At 42.0% G+C, this 21,414-nt stretch overlaps 1 protein-coding gene across 3 annotated transcripts in view; it reads right to left on the bottom strand.

Annotated features, from left to right (window-relative positions):
• The window catches only part of pcgf3 (polycomb group ring finger 3), a 45,131-nt gene that overhangs the window by 4,776 nt on the left and 18,941 nt on the right, over window positions 1-21,414 (bottom strand). For 2 of the 3 annotated variants that reach the window (XM_020594041.1, XM_020594042.1), the window contains exons 3-8: window positions 19,012-19,129; window positions 14,428-14,524; window positions 11,399-11,454; window positions 11,009-11,116; window positions 6,370-6,458; window positions 1,751-1,888 (exon numbers count right to left, since the gene is read on the bottom strand). In XM_020594041.1, coding sequence (XP_020449697.1) covers window positions 1,751-1,888; window positions 6,370-6,458; window positions 11,009-11,116; window positions 11,399-11,454; window positions 14,428-14,524; window positions 19,012-19,129 — 606 coding nt within the window. Of the gene's footprint in view, window positions 1-1,750; window positions 1,889-6,369; window positions 6,459-11,008; window positions 11,117-11,398; window positions 11,455-14,427; window positions 14,525-19,011; window positions 19,130-19,776; window positions 21,409-21,414 lie in introns of those variants that run through there. The other variant, XM_020594043.1, reaches the window with a different exon arrangement.

A 21,414-nucleotide genomic window follows, 5' to 3' on the forward strand; every position in this document is an offset into this window, starting at 1 on the left:
GTGCTTAAGGGGTGGGCAGGAGGGGGAATACAGGAGGCTGGTGGATGAGTTTGTGGAGTGGTCTGGACAGAATCAGTTGCTGCTTAACCTGGACAAGACCAAAGAGATGGTAATTGACTTCAGGAAGAAGGGAACTGCTCCACAGCCCCTCTCCATTTTGGGGAGGGATGTGGAGATGGTGCAGGAGTACAAATACTTGGGTGTGACTATCGACAACTGTCTGAACTAGAAGACAAACAGCACATCTGTGTATAAGAAGGCCCGCAGTAGACTATTTTTTAAGGAAGCTGAGGTCCTTCAATGTGTGCAGTAAGATGCTGGAGATGTTCTATCAGTCTGTCGTTGCTAGTGCCTTGTACTCCTCAGTGGTTTGCTGGGGGAGTAGTATTGCAGCCAGGGACTCCGATAGATTCAATAGGCTAATTAGGAGGGCTGGCTCTGTCATTGGCTGTGAACAAGAATCATTTGAGGCAGTGATGGAGAGGAAGACGCTAAACAAGCTGTTATCAATTATGGATAACCCTGACCATCCTCTCCGATTTGTGCTTGATAGACAGCGGAGCTCCTTCTCTAAAAGATTTAGACAGCTTCGTTGCTGTAAAGCACGTTATAGGAAATCTTTCCTGCCTTATTCCATTAGTTTGTACAATACATCATCTTGGAGCATTAGACGATTCCTGGATTGATAGTAACTGTATACTGAATCAGCTTTTGTATAGATTTGCATATGCTTGATTCATCAAGTCATTATGTACGTGTACGTGATTGTGTTGGGTTTGTTTTTAACTTTTAATGTATTTTTATTTGTTTTATATTTTAGTGGGTTATTTATTCTATTTGTTGGTTTGTGTGCTTGATATTGAGTGTGAACCGCTGCTGAAACAATGCAATTTCCCAGATTGGGATTAATAAAGTATTTCTATCTATCTATCTATAATTCAAAGTGACAAAGAAAGTAATCCAAAATCTCTGTTTTTGTCACAAACTAGCGTACAATTCATTCCGGACCAAACTTCTTGGATTGAAAACCATTATTTCCTACCTGTTTGAATTAAATGTACAGTAAGTTTCACTCTCTTTTTTTATTGAGGCATGTTTTTACGCTGCCTTGATATAAAAAATCCTCTTGTAGGAAAAAGATCTGAACTGAACTGGTCCTCGTTTCCTTTCTTTTGTGAAGAAGCTTCACGCAAAGTTTCAAACCATTTTAGTTTTGTTCACACATAACTGAAAAATGGATTTGAGTTAGAGTTAGGGTACAACCCACAGAACAACCCATTATATGTTGGTGCTGATGAGGATCATCATCCAGATCCAGGAATTGTTTAAAGGATTCCTCACCAACGTTAGATAAGGTCAGTTTCAGTATTTTTGCTTCTAATTTCATACACAAGTCCTACAGTACTCTGACATAAACTGCGCAATTAACTTTCCCATAAGATCTACCATGCACCAAAGTCTGAACTGAATCCGAGTAAAATTCTGGATCTGCTATACGGAGTTCACGGAAAACTCACTACTGTGAGACAACAAATGATGCTACAGACGCTCAACTAACACCAAACTGTAGCTGAAACCAACGGATTTGACGTATCTTTAAAAGATGCCATCTAGATCCTGAAAATAACCACCACTGATGGCTGTCTGGTTTCAACCATCACTAAAACTACACTGAGCATGTAACTGATCTGGCAGCGGGTTCTCTCGGCACTCTGCTTCCCAGGTAGCTGGAGCGTGTCATTATCTGTACCTCATTAAATGATGTTAGGTTCAGCTTTTTGGCGATGAACTTCTTGAGGTGGAGGACTGTGGCCTGTGCTGAACAGCGAATCCACTTCCGTTTCAGACCCCGAAGCTTGCTGCTGTTGCACTCCAAGCAGATGCTGACCTATCAGACGAAACACAAGCAGAGCAGAAGGTGAACATCCTCCTGTGAAACGGTCTGCATCTAAATACAAGTTAGAGACACTAGTTCTCTGTTACAAACAATGCAGACTCCTTGCAGCAGTCTGCTGTGGTGCTCAGTGAAATGCATGGTGTAATTCGTACCAGGATAGGAATTAGTTTTTACTGTCGTGATACTACGCTATCGGTTGATTCTCCACTTATCAGTGATTCAACAGTTTGGCTTTCTGCTGTGGAACCTCAATTACAATCTCACACAAACAGTAGTGTGGCTGTAAAAACCCAAGGAAAAAAAAAAACAGCAGAAGAAGATTGAAATCCGTTTCTGAGCTCACAGCTGAACACAACAGAAACCAGTGTTCCCAGTCTTTCAAGAGGAGACAGTCTATTGTCAGAAAATGACCACAGTGGAACTTGTTTCACTAATTTATCACCTAACCAGACGGATTATGAAAGAACACTGTGGCAGTAGGTGGTTAATTCAGCCTGCCACTGCTCTTGATTCCCCTTTTGCTTTCACAGCACATCTCACTGCACCAGTATTGTCTGTTCGTCGCTTGCTTATTGGCTTCTTTCATGTGACCGAGTGTCACTGCCATTGGCCCGTGCATTTGTTTTTCTCCTGAGGCGACACAGTAGGAGGTTTTGGCAGTCGATGGCTGCAGGAGTCAGGATGCGTTACTGCCACGGAGCTTCTGCCCACACACATCAAAGCGCAGGAGAGGAGGACAGAAGCTTTGTATTTCTGTTTGTGGGTGTCCTCTCTCTCTTGAGACAGGAAGAGCTAACATTACCCTGGTTTCTTAAACTTGGAAATCATCTCTATTCTCAAACTCTGGCAGTGATTCAGTGCCTTTGTACAGTATAAGCAAAGAGAAACACCATAAGCTATCTGCTTTCTTGAAGCGCTAGCAATAAGGGAGGCTTATAATGCAAACTAAAAGCCATCGCTGCCTGAAATCAGTCTGGGAGGCATGTTCGTTATATTACAGTATATCGCCATTTTGGAGCCAAAGAGTCCTGGTACAGCAGATGTGACTTATGCAACAAGCAGCTGTATCAGGAAAATATCATATGTGGTCTGAGGGTCCAGCTGTGGGTAAAAGCAAAGCTTGAGTCTCTCGGCGAGTACCGACCGCTGATAAATCAGGCTTTGAGCATTTAAGGCTTGATTAACAATTTAGAGCAAAGCTGCCTTTTCCAAAATACTCTTTCAACCCCAAATAGCTGTAGTTTATTGAATTTAATCTGTTCTCACTCCACAAACAGCATATTAAACTTTGATACGAGCCTGAAGGTGACCCTGTGCTCAGACTTCATACCTCACCTGAAAATATTAACCTCTGAAAATTCACTGCTTCATGCTTCACTGATAATGTAGGTTTCTCTGATTAATTGTGGCTGTTGCAGTTCTTGCCGTTTTTCTTTGATGCGTCACTGCTTTCATTAGTTCTCTCTCTGGCGCTGCTTTACGCCCAAAGGTTCCACTCTGATGGGTCATCCAGAAGACAGTGGGGAAGTGTTCTGGAAACTACCCATGCGTGGCGGTTCGCCTGCCAGTTCCTACATCTGAGTGGCTTCTACATCTTCAGTGACACCAGAATGGGAACAATTTTGTCTCATGATTGCAGCTGCTCCCATCATATCTTCTGGAGCTTCTGATGATTTGCCATCATCAGCAGGGCTTTTGTCTCTGTCATACAAACTCTGTCATTTTCATCAGTCACCTTGTCTTCCTCTGCTCCCCCCCACCTCTCCAAGACATCTCACATGACAGCATTCGGCTCACACAGTCTGCTGTGTTACCCATTCTCTACACATTCTGCACTGTTCCTGAATATCCAGAGGCCAAGATCTTCAGCCTCGCTTGGGCAGCCTGCCTTCCCCACATGGCTGACTGAAGACAACTGGCTTGTTTTCACAATTTGCTGGTTGGCTTCTTTGTTTCTAAAAGCAAATGCTAAAATAGTACAAAGACCATTTTCCTAAACTCAAACAACATTGGGGTGCAGACAAGACACTTACAGTGGATATAAAAAGTCTACACACCCCTGTTAAAATGCCGGGTTTCTGTGATGTATAAATAACGAGACCAAGATAAATAATTCCAGAACTTTAGCCACCTTTAATGTGACCTATAACTTGTACAACTCAATTGAAAACAAACTGAAATCTTTTTTTCAGTGGGAAGTAAAAATAAAAAACTAAAATAATGTGGTTGCATTAGTGTGCACACCCTCTTACTGTGGGACTGTGACTGTTGTCAGAATTAAGCAGTCACATTCAAACTCATGTTAAATAGGAGTCAGTACACCTGCCATCAATTAAAGTGCCTCTGATTAACCCCATATAAAGTTCAGCTGTTCCAGTAGGCTATTCCTGACATTTTCATAGTTGCATCCTACAGCAAAAGCCATGGTCCGCAGAGAACTTCCAAAGCATCAGAGGGATCTCATTGTTAAAAGGTATCAGTCAGGAGAAGGGTACAAAAGAATTTCCAAGGCATTTGATATACCATGGAACACAGTGAAGTCAGTCATCATCAAGTGGAGAAAATATGGTGCAACAGTGACATTACCAAGAGCTGGACGTCCCTCCAAAATTGATGAAAAGACAAGGAGAAAACTGGTCAGGGAGGCTGCCAAGAGGCCTACAGCAACATTAAAGTAGCTGCAGGAATTCCTGGCAAGTACTGGTTGTGTAGTACATGTGACGACAATCTCCCGTATTCTTCATTTGTCTGGGCTATGGGGTAGAGTGGCAAGACGGAAGCCTTTTCTTACAAAGAAAAATATCCATGCCCGGTTACATTTTGCAAACACGCATTTGAAGTCTCCCAAAGGCATGTGGGAAAAGGTGTTATGGTCTGATGAAACCAAGGTTGAACTTTTTGGCCATAATTCCAAAAGGTATGTTTGGCGCAAAAACAACACTGCACATCACCAAAAGAACACCATACCCACAGTGAAGCATGGTGGTGGCAGCATCATGCTTTGGGGTTGTTTTTCTTCAGCTGGAACTGGGGGCTTAGTCAAGGTGGAGGGAATTATGAACAGTTCCACATACCAGTCAATATTGGCACAAAACCTTCAGGCTTCTGCTAGAAAGCTGAAGATGAAGAGGAACTTCATCTTTCAACACGACAATTACCCCAAGCATACATCCAAATCAACAAAGGAATGGCTTAACCAGAACAAGATAAAAGTCTTAGAATGGCCCAGTCAGAGCCCGGACTTGAATTCGATTGAACATCTGTGTGGTGATCTAAAGAGGGCTGTGCATAGGAGATGCCCTCGCAATCTGACAGATTTGGAGCGTTTTTGCAAAGAAGAGTGGGCAAATATTGCAGAGTCAAGATGTGCATTGCTGATAAACTCATACCCAAAAAGACTGAGTGCTGTAATAAAATCAAAAGGTGCTTCAACAAAATATTAGTTTAAGGGTGTGCACACTAATGCAACCACATTATTTTAGTTTTTTATTTTTACTTCCCACTGAAAAACAGATTTCAGTTTGTTTTCAATTGAGTTGTACAAGTTATAGGTCACATTAAAGGTGGCTAAAGTTCTGGAATAATTTATCTTGGTCTCGTTTTTTTTACATCACAGAAACCTGGCATTTTAACAGGGGTGTGTAGACTTTTTATATCCACTGTAGCTTCTGATAATGTCTGTCCAGCACAGTAACTCCACTCTCCGCATTATTAAAATCATTCTGCTGGGGAATGCTGCAGAATGCAAATTAAATCAAGACGAGCCTTTTTCCATTGAGAATACTGTATATTCTCTGAATGGCTGTGGTGTGGCACTGTGGTGTCTGTTACTTAGTAGATCTATACAAATCAAACAGCCAAAACAACAAAGACAAAAGAACCCAGTAATTGTAAAACAGCCTAGTAAATCACATGGGGGACACATTTATAAAGGCAATAATTGATGCGCAGGCTTTTAAGGCAATTGCACCAACAATTACCACCAACAGTATTTTTTATTCCTCCATGCTTTGGTACCTGACAGACTGCTTTGTAACCCATAATTGTTTTATCCAATTTGCTTTCTTCTAATCTTTTCTAAAAGACAAACAAATCTGCACTGCCTCTGAATATCCTTGGAAACTGGTTTATTACTAAAGGGTCCATTGACCTGTTTGACCTCACCTGTTTCAAATGGAATCATCATTTCATTGTTTTACCTCGTTAATGACCCTGAAATGCAACTGACCCAACTTGTTTTGGAATGTGTTGCAGGCATCAGAATTGAAATGAGTGTTCATTTGGAACATCCAATAATGTGCTGCTGTATTGTTTTTGATGTAATACAGGACACAGATGATTTACACATCACTACTTTCAGTTTTAATTTATACTTTACATACCATCCCAACTTCTTCTGATTTGGAGTTATAAAATACAGTAAGAACATTTTCTCAGTTACCTCTAGTGTCCATCAGTAAATGAAGGCTTACCTGCTCGTCGCTGCGGTGATAGTCGTTACCCTCTTCTGGTTTCTCCTCTCCCGCCTCCTTATTGGCCATGTCGTCTGGTTTTGCGTCACCTGTTTAGAAAACAACAAAAAAAAGCATCAGCATGTTTTTGCGGCAGTCAACCCAGTTTTTGAGCAGCGGGTTTCTCTCATCATGCTCATTAACTACAGTCAAGAGGCTTTAACTTAACTGACGTCCAGGGTGGCACTGCTGAACACAAGACATGTCAGACGCTGGGGAAACAGGCATGTTTGTCTCCCTGGTGTATATTAAAAGCCTGTGCCTGTTGGAGTGTAAAAATGCCTCCTACAGAGGACCATTTATAAGCCAATTACATGTCAGAGGGTGTCATAGCATCCTTTAAACATCTTATCTGCTGTCTGGGCACGTCTCTACTACTAGACAACTTCTAATCATGAAAAGGCCCCCAGTCATCCTCCCTGCAGATTACAATAGCTTACATTAGGGCCTACATCTGGTTTTGTCATTTGTGCCTCAGGAAAATGGAGGCTGGGGGTGGGGTGTCTCTGGGAAGTGAGCATGAAGTGAAAATAGGAAGAGAAAAATTTCTCATGTTCGGTATTGCTGCGGGTAATGTGTCCTGAGTGGTGCCAGAAAGGTGAGGTACTGTTTAATCATTCATCAGCTGCAGAAGTCCAAATGATACAACGCCCCTCGAGTCAACTTTAAAACAGTTCATGGAAAAGACTCCTAAGGCAAGATGAAGCTGAAGTTGTATGCATTTTAAAAATGTTACTTTACTACATTTGTTTTGCCATCTAAAAGATGAGACAGAGCAAAACTGTAAAGGGAAAAGGATGTCAAAATTCATATTAAAGCCCCGGTTACTTCCAACATCAGAGCCAGTGGTGTTGACAATTTTTGCAAGTCTCCAAAACTACAACTCAAAACTGTGTCCTCTTCATATGCAGTAGCAAGTGACTTGGAGTTGGACTTCCCTTTCAAGCTCATTCTTTACACAACTTTTTGTGTTTACACCCCATGATTCTCTTTGAGGCGAGACAAAAATCAATTGAGATTTGCTGAGGAGACACTTTCAGGTGTGGCCATTCAGAACAGGTGCAAACACATTTGCCTTTAGATGTGGGCAGAACACACCATACAAACTAGTCTGTTTGCAGCATACTAAATCCATGAGGATGGATTATAACACTGAAGAGAAAAGCAAGGATTCAGATCTGCAAAGCTGTAGTTTAGGTTTTAGTTGAGCATTCAACCTGAAATTTAACCAAGTGATTAATCAGGCAGAAAACAGTCCTCAGCTGCAGCTCAAAGTGATGCCAAGAGCCAACAGAACATAATGACCAACAAACCACATCTTTACATGCACTTAAATAATGTGGTTATTGTCAGCGTTGTGTAACATTTGTTGCATTACCTTGGGTGAACATTATATCCAGTAAGATCTGGTTTGTTTAACGCAGTAAGGCATGAAAAAGAAAACGAGGTCACACAGCTAGAACAGCAACCAAACTGAATAACAGCACAACAACAAAGAAAAATATTGTTGTATCTGACACATCGGTTATTCTGACCATTACTTTCTCTACAAAATAAATGTCAATTTATGTCTTTTTAGCTTGGCAACACTCGAGAAACCTTAGAAATCCAATGATAGACAACAAAATGCAGCGACTCTTTGTATTTTGGAAGCTGGAAGTAGGGAGTGTTTGACATTTCTGCTCCACTTATCGGTGGCTATGGTTTAATTTTCTGTTATAGATATGAAACGTCCAAGCCAAAATTGCAGCGCTGTGACAAAATTACTGCATGTACAGGTACTGCTTTTCTCTAAATGTTAAGGGCAAAGGAAGTCAGTCTCGTCCTCCTGGATTCAGTGGAGGTATTAAAGTGGTGTGTGGACCGTTGACTCCTGCTCAGACTGCAGATGGAATTGCATCCACCCCTCTGTGACCATTTTCCGTTTGGGCTAACTGTTACCAATTCCAGAGAGTATTACTAGGAAAGGTCTGAGCTTGCTCTGGCGGCTCTGCGGTGATTGTCTCCAGAGTTGGTTTCACTGATTGCTTATCAAGAGGGGGCTTGCTCTTGGGTGTTGTGTCTCACCTCCAAACAACACCAGAGTATCTCAGCAACTCAAAACAGACACGACGACACTGCTTGTGTTTGAGGTAGCAGCACTGGGAAATGGGATGACTGCCTGGGTCTAGGGATTGGAAAACTGAGCAGCCCGTTGCTGACAGAGTTTCTTTTTGTTTTACAATCTAGCGTGGGGGGAAAACAGTCTAACACATGACAGTTCCATGATTGTATGGGATCTCTCCCATACAATCAAATGACAAAGGCTTGTTCAATGACATTTTCAAGTGAGGCTACAGTGGCTATGAAATGGACTAAACCATTTATTTGTGCTAGGTTGTGGGAGCTTATATTGTCATGACAGAGCAAAGTGCACTCAGCAGACTCATTGTGGCCCCGCGCCCCTTTGTTTTCTTGTGTTAAGAGCTCAGGAATCCAGGCAATTTCGAGAAAATGAACCTGTTATGTGCTGGTGGAAAGCAAGTTTTTGTTTGTCAAGTGTGAAATAGGAGGAGAAAACTCAAGTGTATACATTTAAAAGCAAAGTGAATGGAGCTTAGATTGACAGTATGTGTTCGATCATGGGCTGAGTGATGGGCTTACCAACAGGAGATGTTTGCCCATTAACAGGTTAACCCAGTGCCAACAGTGGGTGAGTCAGACTGATCCCTTTAATGTCTCTGTATGATTTTGCTGTTAAATTCAAACCATTATACTATAGTTTAGGGTTTCCCTGCACACAGAGCTGACATGATTTTCAGGGAATTGAGACAATGCAATTATCAAACTCCTTCAGTTCCCTGTTGATGAAGATGCATTCAACCAAGACTGTTTTAGATCTTGGAAAGCAGGTGCTGGCAGTTCTGTGCACACAGGTTAATGTCAATACATTTTATGGACTTTACATTACAAATATTAATGTTAGGCCCACACTACAATATACTGTAATTACACTGTACATAAGATGATGGTGATGCGGCATACACATCTTTCAGTGTGTGTAACAGCGAGGGGCGGGCCAACCTTTGGACTGGCTTTGAGGAAGACCAAACTATTGACTCATTTTCTCAGCTGCACCCAGGTTTGACAGCAGTTTTCACAGCTCACAAAACTGTTACATACTGAGCGTACGTAAGAGAAGAAACGCCGGGTTTCCCACTTCAGTGAGGCCCTGGTAAACGAGCCTTCAAATGACATGCAGCCACATTTGATATTTTACAGTTTTTCTTGTATTCAAAGTCAAAGACTATTTTTATCAGTACCCACAGCTAGAGACATCATATGTGACTGCGGAAAATGACTGTGAAATGCAATTCTCGAGTCCCTGGCCTTCTACTTGAGTGGGCTTCAGTGCAAATAATCCCTAAAATGTGTTTGTGTATGAATATGTGTGTATGTTTGTGCATGTGTGTGTATGTACTGTGGCCAAACCCGACCTCGAGTGAAGCCGGAAGCTGGAGAGCAATTCCACTTCCATTTGATCCTTAATTACCAAAATCAGAAGAGGTGATTAAGCCTGCGATTAGGGTCTGCCGGCATGACAGCCCTCTGGGCACACATTCACACCAGCCCGCGGAAGCAAACTGGTTTGGAAAAGCCGTCCTACACCACAAGCAGGCCAGGGACTCATTATGATTGGCTAAATTACCTTTATCTCCACTGTTTAATGGCGCCTGCTGTTGCTTGTGGTCATACTACTAAAGTTACTCGTTATAGCTTGAGAGCTTTTTTCTTATAAACTGAACAGAGCAAGTCACTCACAGCCAGGGTGGTAAACGTTGTGGAAACCAGCTTTAGTCATTTTATTTTCAGATTAAGATGTAAAAATTGGCATTTCTTTCCACAGGCACCCTTTTAAATTGTGCACACAGACTGCAGGGTGACCACACTCCACCTCCTCAAAAACGTAAATTAACATCAGGCGTGACACCACGCTGAGAACGCAAAACAATCTGTGGTCAGTTTGGACTGACTGTGGTTTCTCCTACAAGTCTGCACTGTCAGTGGAGGTGGCTGAAAATGAATGACAACAGGCTGAAATGCTCAGTGATCATCTGCTTTTTAATAACGCACATCTAACCAAACCATCTCCACTGTAAACCTCCTGCTCACTGCGTCAGCGCTCAATATCACAGTCAATGAAACACAGGCAGTAGTTTCCAGGTCAGTAATGAGACAAGGCAAGGTTTGTTCAACCATCTCAGCCGAGTTGAGCCCTACTGCTATTTGAAGGACCTTAAACACATAACTCATACCACATAATAAAAGGTAAACAACACCTTTCAGCATGTGTGTTATGTGCCACCTTAAGGTCACGCTGAAAAGGCTAAACCCTTGTAGGTTAGCTGGTAAACCCAGCTACTAAAGCCACCAGCAGTAGTTACTGAATTCACACAGAAGCCGCCCTCCCTAAAACCATTACCATATTAAATCACAGAACCAACTCCCAGTGGAATTCACCCTTGATGGTGACGTGAGGAACAAACCAAAGACATCTTTGTGTAAATCTTGTCACTGTTTATGAAAAGAGCAGGATGAGGATGTGTGGGGCCGATCGTACCATTGCGCTGATCTAGATGAGTCTTCATGTTGCAAAGCTCTCCTTTAATGTCTCCAGGCACCTCCATTCCCAGCTTCTGATAGAACTCCCTCTGCTTCTTTATCTCCGCTGCACAGGACAGGAAGAAACAGAAGACAGAGAGGGCAGTGTCTTCCTGAAGATCACCGCTATCACTGGCCTTTAAAAACTGTGTGTGCAAACTAAAGCCATCACCAGGCTTTTTATAAGCCAGTCCATGACACCAAGACTATTCTCCTAAACGTATGCATTTTCCAGCTATACTTAGCCACTTTGTCCATGTAGGACATGAGTAGGACACAAAAAGCTACAGACTAGTTGGATCAGTTGTAGTTGCATCATTAAAAAAAAGGGCGGGGGGATAACACTTACCTTCTTGAAGACCTGGTACCAACTTGTAGACAATGTCTTGCATTGTTCTGTCATGGCTAAGAATAAAAAAGGTCATTAGTAACATTACTGGTTCATTAACACTGTGAGCCGACAGCAGCTGAAATTTTCACCTAAAGATGTAAAATACAGGAATGTTTAAACTGGTTGGTTAAACTGGTCAAGCCCCAGTAGACATATGCATCCTGTGATAAGGGGTTGCAAAAAGACTGAGCCAAAATGGTCAGGAGCCTTCGACCTACAGTAGAATACTGGTCATCCCACACTGAAAAAACCTCGTTTGATAAAATGATAAAAATCTCAAGATGATATTTATAGAGAAATGTCAAATGTGTTATGACAAAGTAAAAAAAATTCACATGACACCAGCTCTCCGAGGCTGCTGCTTAGTACATGCTCTGTCAATCAAGTGTGTTGAACAGTATTTCCCTTTCCCTGTTAGGCAGGCCAGGTGATGCAGGTACACCGTGTGGGTCTTGTCTGCTATCACCATGACGGCATGTTGTGATGACCTGCTGTGCCCGCCAACTAACAACCACAACATGTTGAGGATGGTGCAGTGTTTTGGAGGAAAAGCCCAGAAAAACACAGCATGTTTGTCTCCCTGCTGTGTGCTGGGAAAGTCGTTTTATTTGGGCCAGAACAAGCTGCACGATGCTGAGGTTGAAGTCAACAGCAGCAAAACACTGCACCCTGCTGGACAGAGCTGGTATTGCACCCTAACGGCCAAGTGGGGAGGCTGTGACATTACTGAGATCTGCTGTGTAGAGATACGGCACAGATATGCTTTGTTATGAGTAGGAGGCATCTGCGTTAGCCTCGGACTCTGCTAGAGACATGAACAGCAGTTTTCCAAAAGATTTTTCCTAGTTTAGGGTTTTGATAGAGGTAGCGGAGAGCGCTGTCTCTCACACGGCTCACAGATCTCGCATAGGTGCTAGTTGCAGTTGCCCCTTGTTGATTTACAGCATCTATTTAGTGGGAGGTGAAGCAAAATGTGTGTGTGTGTGGGGGGGGGGACTAAACCTATGCAACTCAAAAATAAAATTACGTTAAATTGATAAAGTTAAAGAAAACCACAGAAGAAATGCTGCAGTTAGTGTTGGCACATTTTGACAAGATTGTTTACTAATGCATTTAGTTACTCGGCAGCCTGAGGTTATCACAACACTGTGGGTTTAGATCCCAATCATAACCCTCCAGTTTTCACCCCAGCAACTCAGACTTCTTTATACATTATATTCACTATATACTTCCTTTAAAAACCCTTAGTTTATAATAAAACATCTTTTATATTCTTTAAGTTCAGCTAAATGTTTAGCTTGTTTACTTCAACATCTTGATGAGCAGATGGGTTTTATCTGTCTCCTGATGTGTGTCTCGTCTTCAAAGCTCTTGTGATGTTTCGCCTCAACTCATTTTTCCTAACAATGAGGCAAAAACAGCTGCATGAGAAAGCTAATGTGCTTGAAATAGAGCAATTCCTGCAAAACAATGAGTGTGCAGACAACCAAGTTTAGACAGTAATGACTAAATTGCTGGGACACATTAAGTTAGTGTGTTACATTAATCAGACATTAATGCATAAGCAATCAAAGGGGGCAGGAAAGAACTAAATGGTCCACGCAGCGGGACTTTGCCTGATGGAACCCTCTGAACGACGATACAATATTTGACTCGACCAGTTCATTTTAATCAGATCACGTGGCTCAGAGTTCAGACTCTTTGATATTTACAGGATGACGTCTGTATGTAAATGATAAATGGACTGTATTTATATAGCACATTTTTCCACAGTGTGTTGCACTGGCCAAAGCGCTTTACAGGAGATGATACACCATTCACCCATTCACACACCGATGACGACAGGCTGCCACACAGCGGCGCTAGTAAAGCCACTGGGAGAAATTCAGGGTTCAGTGTCTTGCTCAGGGACACTTAGGTATGTGGGGAGATGAACCACCAACTTGCTGGTCAGGAGACAACTGCCCTACCTCGTGAGCCACAGCCACCCCAATGATGTATCACATCAACAAGGAAACTACTTTTTCCTTTTTTACTTTAACTGGTCACGTATTTTGAAAGGAAGTCTTTTAAAAGAGTTTTGTTGTCATTTTTAAAGCATCGTTCTGTTGAGGTCCACTGAAGTATCATAACGCCAACAGTCATGTAGCTGTGGCGACTGTGCTCAGTTTAACTCATACGTTATCGTTACAATCTCATATATGCTCTGCATCTAATATAGCTTCTACTGTAAGCAGCATGATGCTCAAAGATTACACACAAAACGTATCAGTGAATCACATTAACTACTGTTTCAATAATATGAAAAACCGCACACGTTCTGCCACACAGGAGACGGCCCATCTAAAGCTTTTACAGCTATTTTGATTGCATTCTAACATATACTGTATATATTTACTATAAGCTCATCTAAGAAATGTAAATGGGGGAGTAACTTAGTCACTGAATGTCTATATTCCCTCTAAAACCACACACACACAGAGAGATGACCATCAGGGTCTTTCTCTGCACAAGAGTAAAAATAACATGGACAAAGGCCAGCTGCTCTTTGCTCCTCAGTCGTGTGTCGTTTGCTGGGTGCGCTCTGCTTACACACCCAGAGGCAGCGGGGGCTCCCTGCACACCGACAGAGTACTGTCAACATGTCATTGTGTGCGTGTGTGTGTTCACTCTATATTGGTAGGTGGGGGATTCAGAAAGCAAACTAGAGAAGAGGTGTGTACTGCAGACAGATAAGGAGAATGGAAGAGCATCTAACTGTGTGTGTGTGTGTGTACTTTCTGGGCAGTCCTCACACATTCAAAGAGCTGTCTGAAGGTTTAAGGATCACGGTTAGAACCAGGTTTAGGCTGGGGCCAGGCCTGTAGATGTGATGGTTAAGGTACAAGGCTAGGATGTGCATTATTTTAAGAAGTGTTCTCACAACTACTGAAAGTCAAGTGTGTGTGAATGCATGCGCGTAGGTCTGCGGCAGTTCCCACACTCACCCGATGTACTGCAGTGGATGGCTCTGATGAATAACAATCCTACACGTGGGGCACGTGTTGTTTTCCTCCAGATACTTCACTAGGCAGCTTCTACAGACTGCAGACACACACACACACATAAACACATGATTACCTTCTCATTTATAAATGAAGCCAGTGCCCAACAATTACATTGTGTATTATGACTTTTCACGTTTTAAATGGCACTGTTCACTTTTCAGTGCAGCTGTAATGAGTCTGGCTAAAACAATCTTGACTGTCTGATGGAAACTCTGACCACAGTCAGACTTGATGCCTTGAGGAACAAGGTCTCCCACACAACATACAACTGAAAATCTCATGTCAGAGTATGTCCACATTAGATTTGTGAATTCAGCCATGTATCCAGGTCAAAAGAGCCTTTCCAAAGCTCTCTGGTGTGAGCACATCTGAAGCTGCACAGTGAGGCTCAGTGGCTGTAAAGGTAACTAACTTCCACTGTGACTGTTCATTTTAAGGGCAGTAAAGCCGAACACACAGCAGATACAACAAAGCATGTGTTTTATCATCATCCGACTTTTGATAAGCATCAATAACTTTATCTTTCACCTATGCATGACACAGAATTATTATTATTTTTTCAAGGATCAGCATTGTAATTTACTGCACACGGACCCTCCACATTTCCACCTGACATTTCTTATTGCAGAACACCTGCAGAGGTGACATGACACTCTGTGTCTCAGCTCTCCGATGCTGGAGGCCCTTTTCAAAGTGAGAGGGTGAATCGGTCTCGTATGGAGTGGAGCGGGCAGGGCTGCTCCACAGTCTGTGGTAGAAGAGCTTCCTCTGGTGGACAGGAAAGGAATGACACCATTTGGGTTTCATCTTGCAGCATGGAATCGAACTGAATGAGTAAACTCTGTCTTATCATTTTGCTAGAATTGTAACATATCTGCAAACACCCAGTAAATAAAATGGTCCGATTATGAACATGCCATGTTGATGGTGCTTATAATGCCGGTTATTTGCTTCACGATCTGGTTTAGAACAAATTACAGCTTCTTCATGCTACAGGGATTAGCAGGCCCACATCAAAGTTTGCTTGGATTGCTCTCACCAACCCAAATGAAGAAAGTAAAAGCAAAAAAGTATGCAAGTTCTGTAGCAGTTCTATTAAATGCCTTCAAACAGAGTTTAGGGGTAATATCCACAGACCCTCTTCATTATTCTGCAGAACCAGAGAATTCGGTTTTCACAACCAAAAACTCAAAACATCAGCTGTGTGCTTGTTAAACCAGCAGCATTTTGCTTGGTGTCACTATACTGTCAGTTCTGCCCAGGAATAACCAGCCCAAGTCTCAAGTGAGGTACAGATGAGGTAATGAGGTCAGCTCAGTGACCCTCAGACAGTACAAACCAGCTCATAGAAGGCTGTAATACTACTAGGAAAACAGATGTCAACACATTATAACGGCTACAGCCATGTTTATAATCAGAAATACTGAGAGAGCAGGAAATATGAGGCCTCACTGGCTGAACAGGAAGTACTGCATCTGGTTAGATGGTTGGTTGAGGAATCTAAGAGGAAGTTCGGCCCCAAAACCTGTTTAGCAACAGCAATGAAGAGCTCCAGGCAGCCCTCAGATGAACCACAGCTGCGTTTTGTGATGCTTTTTTTTAGTTTCTACAACGTAAATCTACTTTATGTAACTTTTTCCAAATACTGTTGTAGAAATTTGCTCCAAAACTGAAACCTCCTGTGACCCAGACTCACTAAGCAGCACTGGCAGCAGCGTAGAGATATTAGCTTCTGAAAGGTTTTTAGTGGGACTGACCTCTCTGACCAATCAGAGATGTTCAATTATTTCTGCTTTGACATGCTGTAGCTTTAACAATTTAAAAACATTTTTGGCACAGATACCCTAGATACATGTGAATCCATCAGAAAATCCATCGTTCCACCACTTCAAAGCTCAAAGTTCCTTCAAAACAGCTTCTGAAACTTTTTTCTTGATGTTGTACCACATATATTTTGTGGATTGTGCTATTTTTTGCACATTGTCTTGTCTGATTCATTTCCTCTTTTCTTCCTTCTATAAAGCATCTGTTTGAAAAATACCACATAAAAACATTTACTCGCTTATTCATACTTATGACTGCACACCAACACAGAGCGCCTTGAGGCCAGCCGTTGGACAGGCTTCAAAACATCTTTGTGTTCAGAGTTTAAATAAGGTTAATTCAGTTTAATAATAAAAACAGACCCGTATGGTCTTTAGAATTCATTTTGGACTGCTAAAGCTGAAGCACAGTGGCTGTTTTGACTTCCTGTTGTGAAGTCTTACAGTCCAGTGGTTTAACTGTTATTTCTGTTTATGAAGAATGTCAGATTAGTTTGCTTTTCGCAGCTGTTAATAAACACTATCAGCTCAGACAGAGGCTTGAGGCTCCTTCACACACACAGAACAGAAGGTATTGCTGTTTCTACATCAACTATTTCCATGTGCAGCAAAACACACAACAACTCAGAACTCCGTTTGTGGGTCATGTCTGGTTGTTTTGGCAGCAACGTGGCACAGCTACAGGAACAATCTGTTAAAGACGGTGTTTGTTTACCGCACTGTCTGACATGTTGTGTCACTATTAGCACAGAGTGAATACATGTTACACAAAGTTTTAGTTTATCTCTAAATTAGTCATGTCAATTCTGTTTAAAACTGGTGACACTTTTCCAGAATCTTGGTTACTGTCTCTCTACAGTTGTTAATAAATGTAGTGCTTTCTCAGCGAGGGTCAGTATAACACTGGTTTTAACCTATTTCCAGACTGAAGCTCTAGAGTGGATCTATTCCAGCCGTCCGTGAGTCTACGCCACATCCTGCTTGTGCATGAAGTTAGCTTGTTTAACGTAGCCACATTTAATGCAGCACAGCTAAACATGAACGTGTTTTAAAAAAGACCATCGTCCTCAAATGTAACATATTCAAAGTTAAAGACCAGTTTAAAGTCTGTACTGGTAACATGAACGCAACAATCAGGGCTTTACGGGCCACAATCCGAGTGCTTTACTGCTGAGTTTCTGCCAAATCCGAGGCCAATCTGACACTTTTGTTTACTTTAAATGTTGGTTAAAATGGATCTGACACAGTGAGAAAACAACTGTAGCACACTTAAGGGGACACACCACATTCCTCACACGCTACTTGAGCCAAAAACTATTAAGTTTATAAGTTTAATTCTTTGATAGGATATGACTGGAGAATGTGGCTCACTCACTCCGTCCTCTGTGATTATTCAGAGCAGAACTTCTCACCTCACATGTGATCTTTGGCTGAGTACATATGCCAGCTGCAGGGACGCATTAGCTCAACAACATACAAGCTTCATTTTAGGCTCTCACCACGTTCCTCACAAAATTAACATTAATTAGTGAGGGTGACCTGCTGTCACGGGGAGAGCGGTGCCGCAGCTCGACCATGCTGAGGTGACAAAACACAGTGAAGTTCACTTAAAAAAACAAAAGTTCAGGTTTTGCATATTTTGATCAGCCTCAGATGATGATGATGCACTAAGCCTCCTTTTTCTACTTCATTATCACATGATGTTATTATTGAAAACATTTTTCATAAGTTTAACAAACTGAAGGAAACATCCTCAAAAAGCCTTTGGAGCTTAAAAAGGTCAGTCCCATGTATTACATTTTAGAAGCTGCTAAAGTCTGAGTGAAATGTTTTTGACATTGAAAAAAATATATAGAACCGTCAGCTAAACGCCGTCACCTTTGTCGAGACTGCGCTCATATATAAACATAGTAGAGCATAACTGAACATGAACTACAAACAATGGGGTGTTGATAAAACCGTTGTGTAAAGATAATGTCTCCCCTGTTGAGGATGTTGGAGCAACAGGTAACAGTCTATGAGATTCATCAGGATAAAAGATACAAACCTGTGACAAAAACTGAAGATGTGACCTCAAGAGAGCGCTCAGAAATTAATATGTGCCACGTAAATTGCTTCTAAAGAAAAGAAGGCCACTAATGCTTCATGCACCTGTGTTAGGCTGCAGGAGTTTCATTCTGTGTGAGAGCCAAGGCTCTGACCAGGCAGTGCAGTGGCTCCCACTGCAGACAGAGACAGACAGCATCATCCTAGATGCTGGTACTAATGATGTACCTGCAGTGAATGAGAGAGGACACCTCCTCACCTCCGACTGAGCAGCTAGAAATGTACAGATTACCTGGCAGTGACAAGAATCAAATTTTCTGTGAGTCAGTGTGTGCTTTTCACTCAGTGACTGGTAGTGAAACACATAATACAGACTGAAGGCAAAGCTGCATAAATCACAGAAGGATCACTCTGCCTCCAGGACTGTTCCCATTGGGGATAAATCCTACAAGACCTTGTGAGCCAATAAAAACCCAGAGAGACCAATGCAGCCAGTGTGTCTCAAGTAAACACGAGGAACTGATGACACAGGAACAAGAAGAGAGCAGACAATAAGAAGGAAAACAGGACCACGGCTAAGAGATGAAAAACAGAACTGAAAAATATCTGACGGCACAGACACACAGAGTTGGTGCGTGTGTGAGGTGGGACCTACAGGTGTGTAAGCACTCGGTGACGGTGGTGGCGTCAATCAGGTAGCCCTCACACAGGCGACATGTGATGTGGGCGTTGATGTGACACAGCTTTATCTTCCTCGTCAGCATGTCGGGGTTCTGGGGGAGAAAGATGAGACAACATTTAGGATTAGAGCTTAAAACAGGTAAAAAAAATTTAAAATAAAAAAATCCAGAACTTCCTTTGTTTTCACTAATAGAAGCTACAATGAACAAAAACAGCCAAGACTCTCTGCTAAGCAGCTAGCAACACTGCAAAAGTTTTCCTTTGTGCTGTTCCAAACTATTTTCCATACTGCATTTACTGATATCTTTTTAAAAACTCCAATATTAAAATACCATTTACACATTGGAACAGTCTTCAATCTGATTATAGTTTGACACTGAAGAATATTTAAAGCTACAGTTTGTAAGTTAAGGTGACACTAGCATGAAACTCCGAATCAGTCCACTACGCTCCACCTGAAACTCTGAAAATCTGATTGGTCAAAGAGGTCAGTCCCACTCAAAACCTTTCAGAAGCTAATATCTCTGCACTGCTGCTCAACAAGTCTGGGTTGCAGGAGGCTTTGACATCACCTCTCCACATTAAGACCAGTTTTGGAGCAGATTTCTACTATAACAATATTTGAAAAAAAAAAAAAACATTATATCTAAAACCTGAAAAATGTCAGGTATTTTTTAATACAGTGAGATCTATAAACATTCTCCAACATTACAAAGAATTAAATGGATTCATATTTAACTAGGGAGGGTCGTCTCGTGGTTCGATCCCCGGCTTCTCCAGTCCATGTGTTGAAGTGTCCACTGAAGCCCAAGTTGCTCCCGGTGGCTGTCCCACCGGTGTGAGAGCTTTGGTACAGTGCTAATATGGAGGCTCGATACCATCGGGTGTGAGTGTGAATGGGCAAATATAGCGTAAAGTGCTTTGAGTTTGCCGAACACGTTGAAAAAGCGCTGGATAACTGTGTGTCAAGTTAAAATATTCTGTGCCCATTCCTAATTAATGTGCAACTTGTAACATGTCTTTTCTGACATTACGTTAGAGGGAAACCCTGGAAGGCCACAGGTTCAGTGTGTTGGACTGGAAGCTAGAAATGCTAAGTGGTTGTACGTCTAATCTGTGCAAAGGCCAACCAACCAGTCTGTGGACAACACAGTGCAGCATTTCCTCCTCGCTCGCTGTTTGCCGCGCTACAGTTGCAGCCACAAGACTAAACTAAAGCTGCATAACACCACAGATGTACCAATAAAAGGCATCGAGACTATTTCTGAAAACACAGAGAAACCATGATGAGCAGATTACAACATGTGGACAGAAGGGATGTAAACAACATTCATTTTAAACTGTAGGTGACACTGTAGGCAAAGACTGTCTGTACCAACCCCTTTATTTTCCTTCTATACCGTGTGCATGTGTTTGCTTGGTGCATTACATTTAATATTTGACTTAGTGACTTTGACAAGCCTTTTACATTTCTGTGACTGTTACATTGGCAAATAAACAGAACTGAGAATGTTTCTTTTAAAAAACTAACAAAGCTCGGTTATATGGAGGGTAATCAAACACACACCAACACAATGAGAATAATAAGTATGCAAACTAAGAAGCCATATGTGGCAGTACACATGTAAAATCAACCATTAAACAAAAGCCCCAGTATGTGCACTGCTGTCGGCAGCAGTAATAAACCCTACAACAAGGAACGCTGTTGGATATTACAACAGCGTTTCAGTCAGCTAACATCCAGGGAACTCCTTTGCCATCATCCCACTGGCTTAGTGCATCTGCTGTGTTTTCATCTTCTGCTTTGTGCCTCTTTGAACAAAACATTTAAAAGTAGCTTGTTTGATGTTATTATTTTAACAAGGATGTACTTTTTATTCTGAGAGGAAAAATCACTAATAGGGCAGGTTTATTGCTATTTTCACACCACAAGTGGAGACAGTGCTCCAGGGTGAGCCGGGTGTCACTTTAACGTGTAGCTGCACAATCACAACCAGACAAAGCGGGGCAAACTAGTCAGCTGCTAATTCATGCTTTAAAAGAGGTATGTGCAGCGATTTGCTTTCCAGGAGATACAATGTTGAGTAAGTGAATGACTAACTGTGGTTTCACTCTTTGAGGAACATCATCAGCAAGTCACCGGGAGCCCACTCACACACAGCTCATGTTTAAACTCTCAACAAGCTTGTCAGCACCGACATTTTGACTGTCAACTGCAGACATCGTTGTTAAAATGCTAATAGACAGACTTTTTTATTTGGTGGATCCTACAAAGAGTTTCCATTCATCTCTAGTAGGGATTACGTTTAAAACTCCACAGTGAACATCTGAGCTGTATTTTTAAAAGGTTTGAAATGGAGGCAGCATCAGCTCTGAC

This window comes from Monopterus albus, unplaced genomic scaffold, assembly GCF_001952655.1.
Source record: "Monopterus albus unplaced genomic scaffold, M_albus_1.0 scaffold21.1, whole genome shotgun sequence".
In the NCBI taxonomy this organism is placed as follows: domain Eukaryota; kingdom Metazoa; phylum Chordata; class Actinopteri; order Synbranchiformes; family Synbranchidae; genus Monopterus; species Monopterus albus.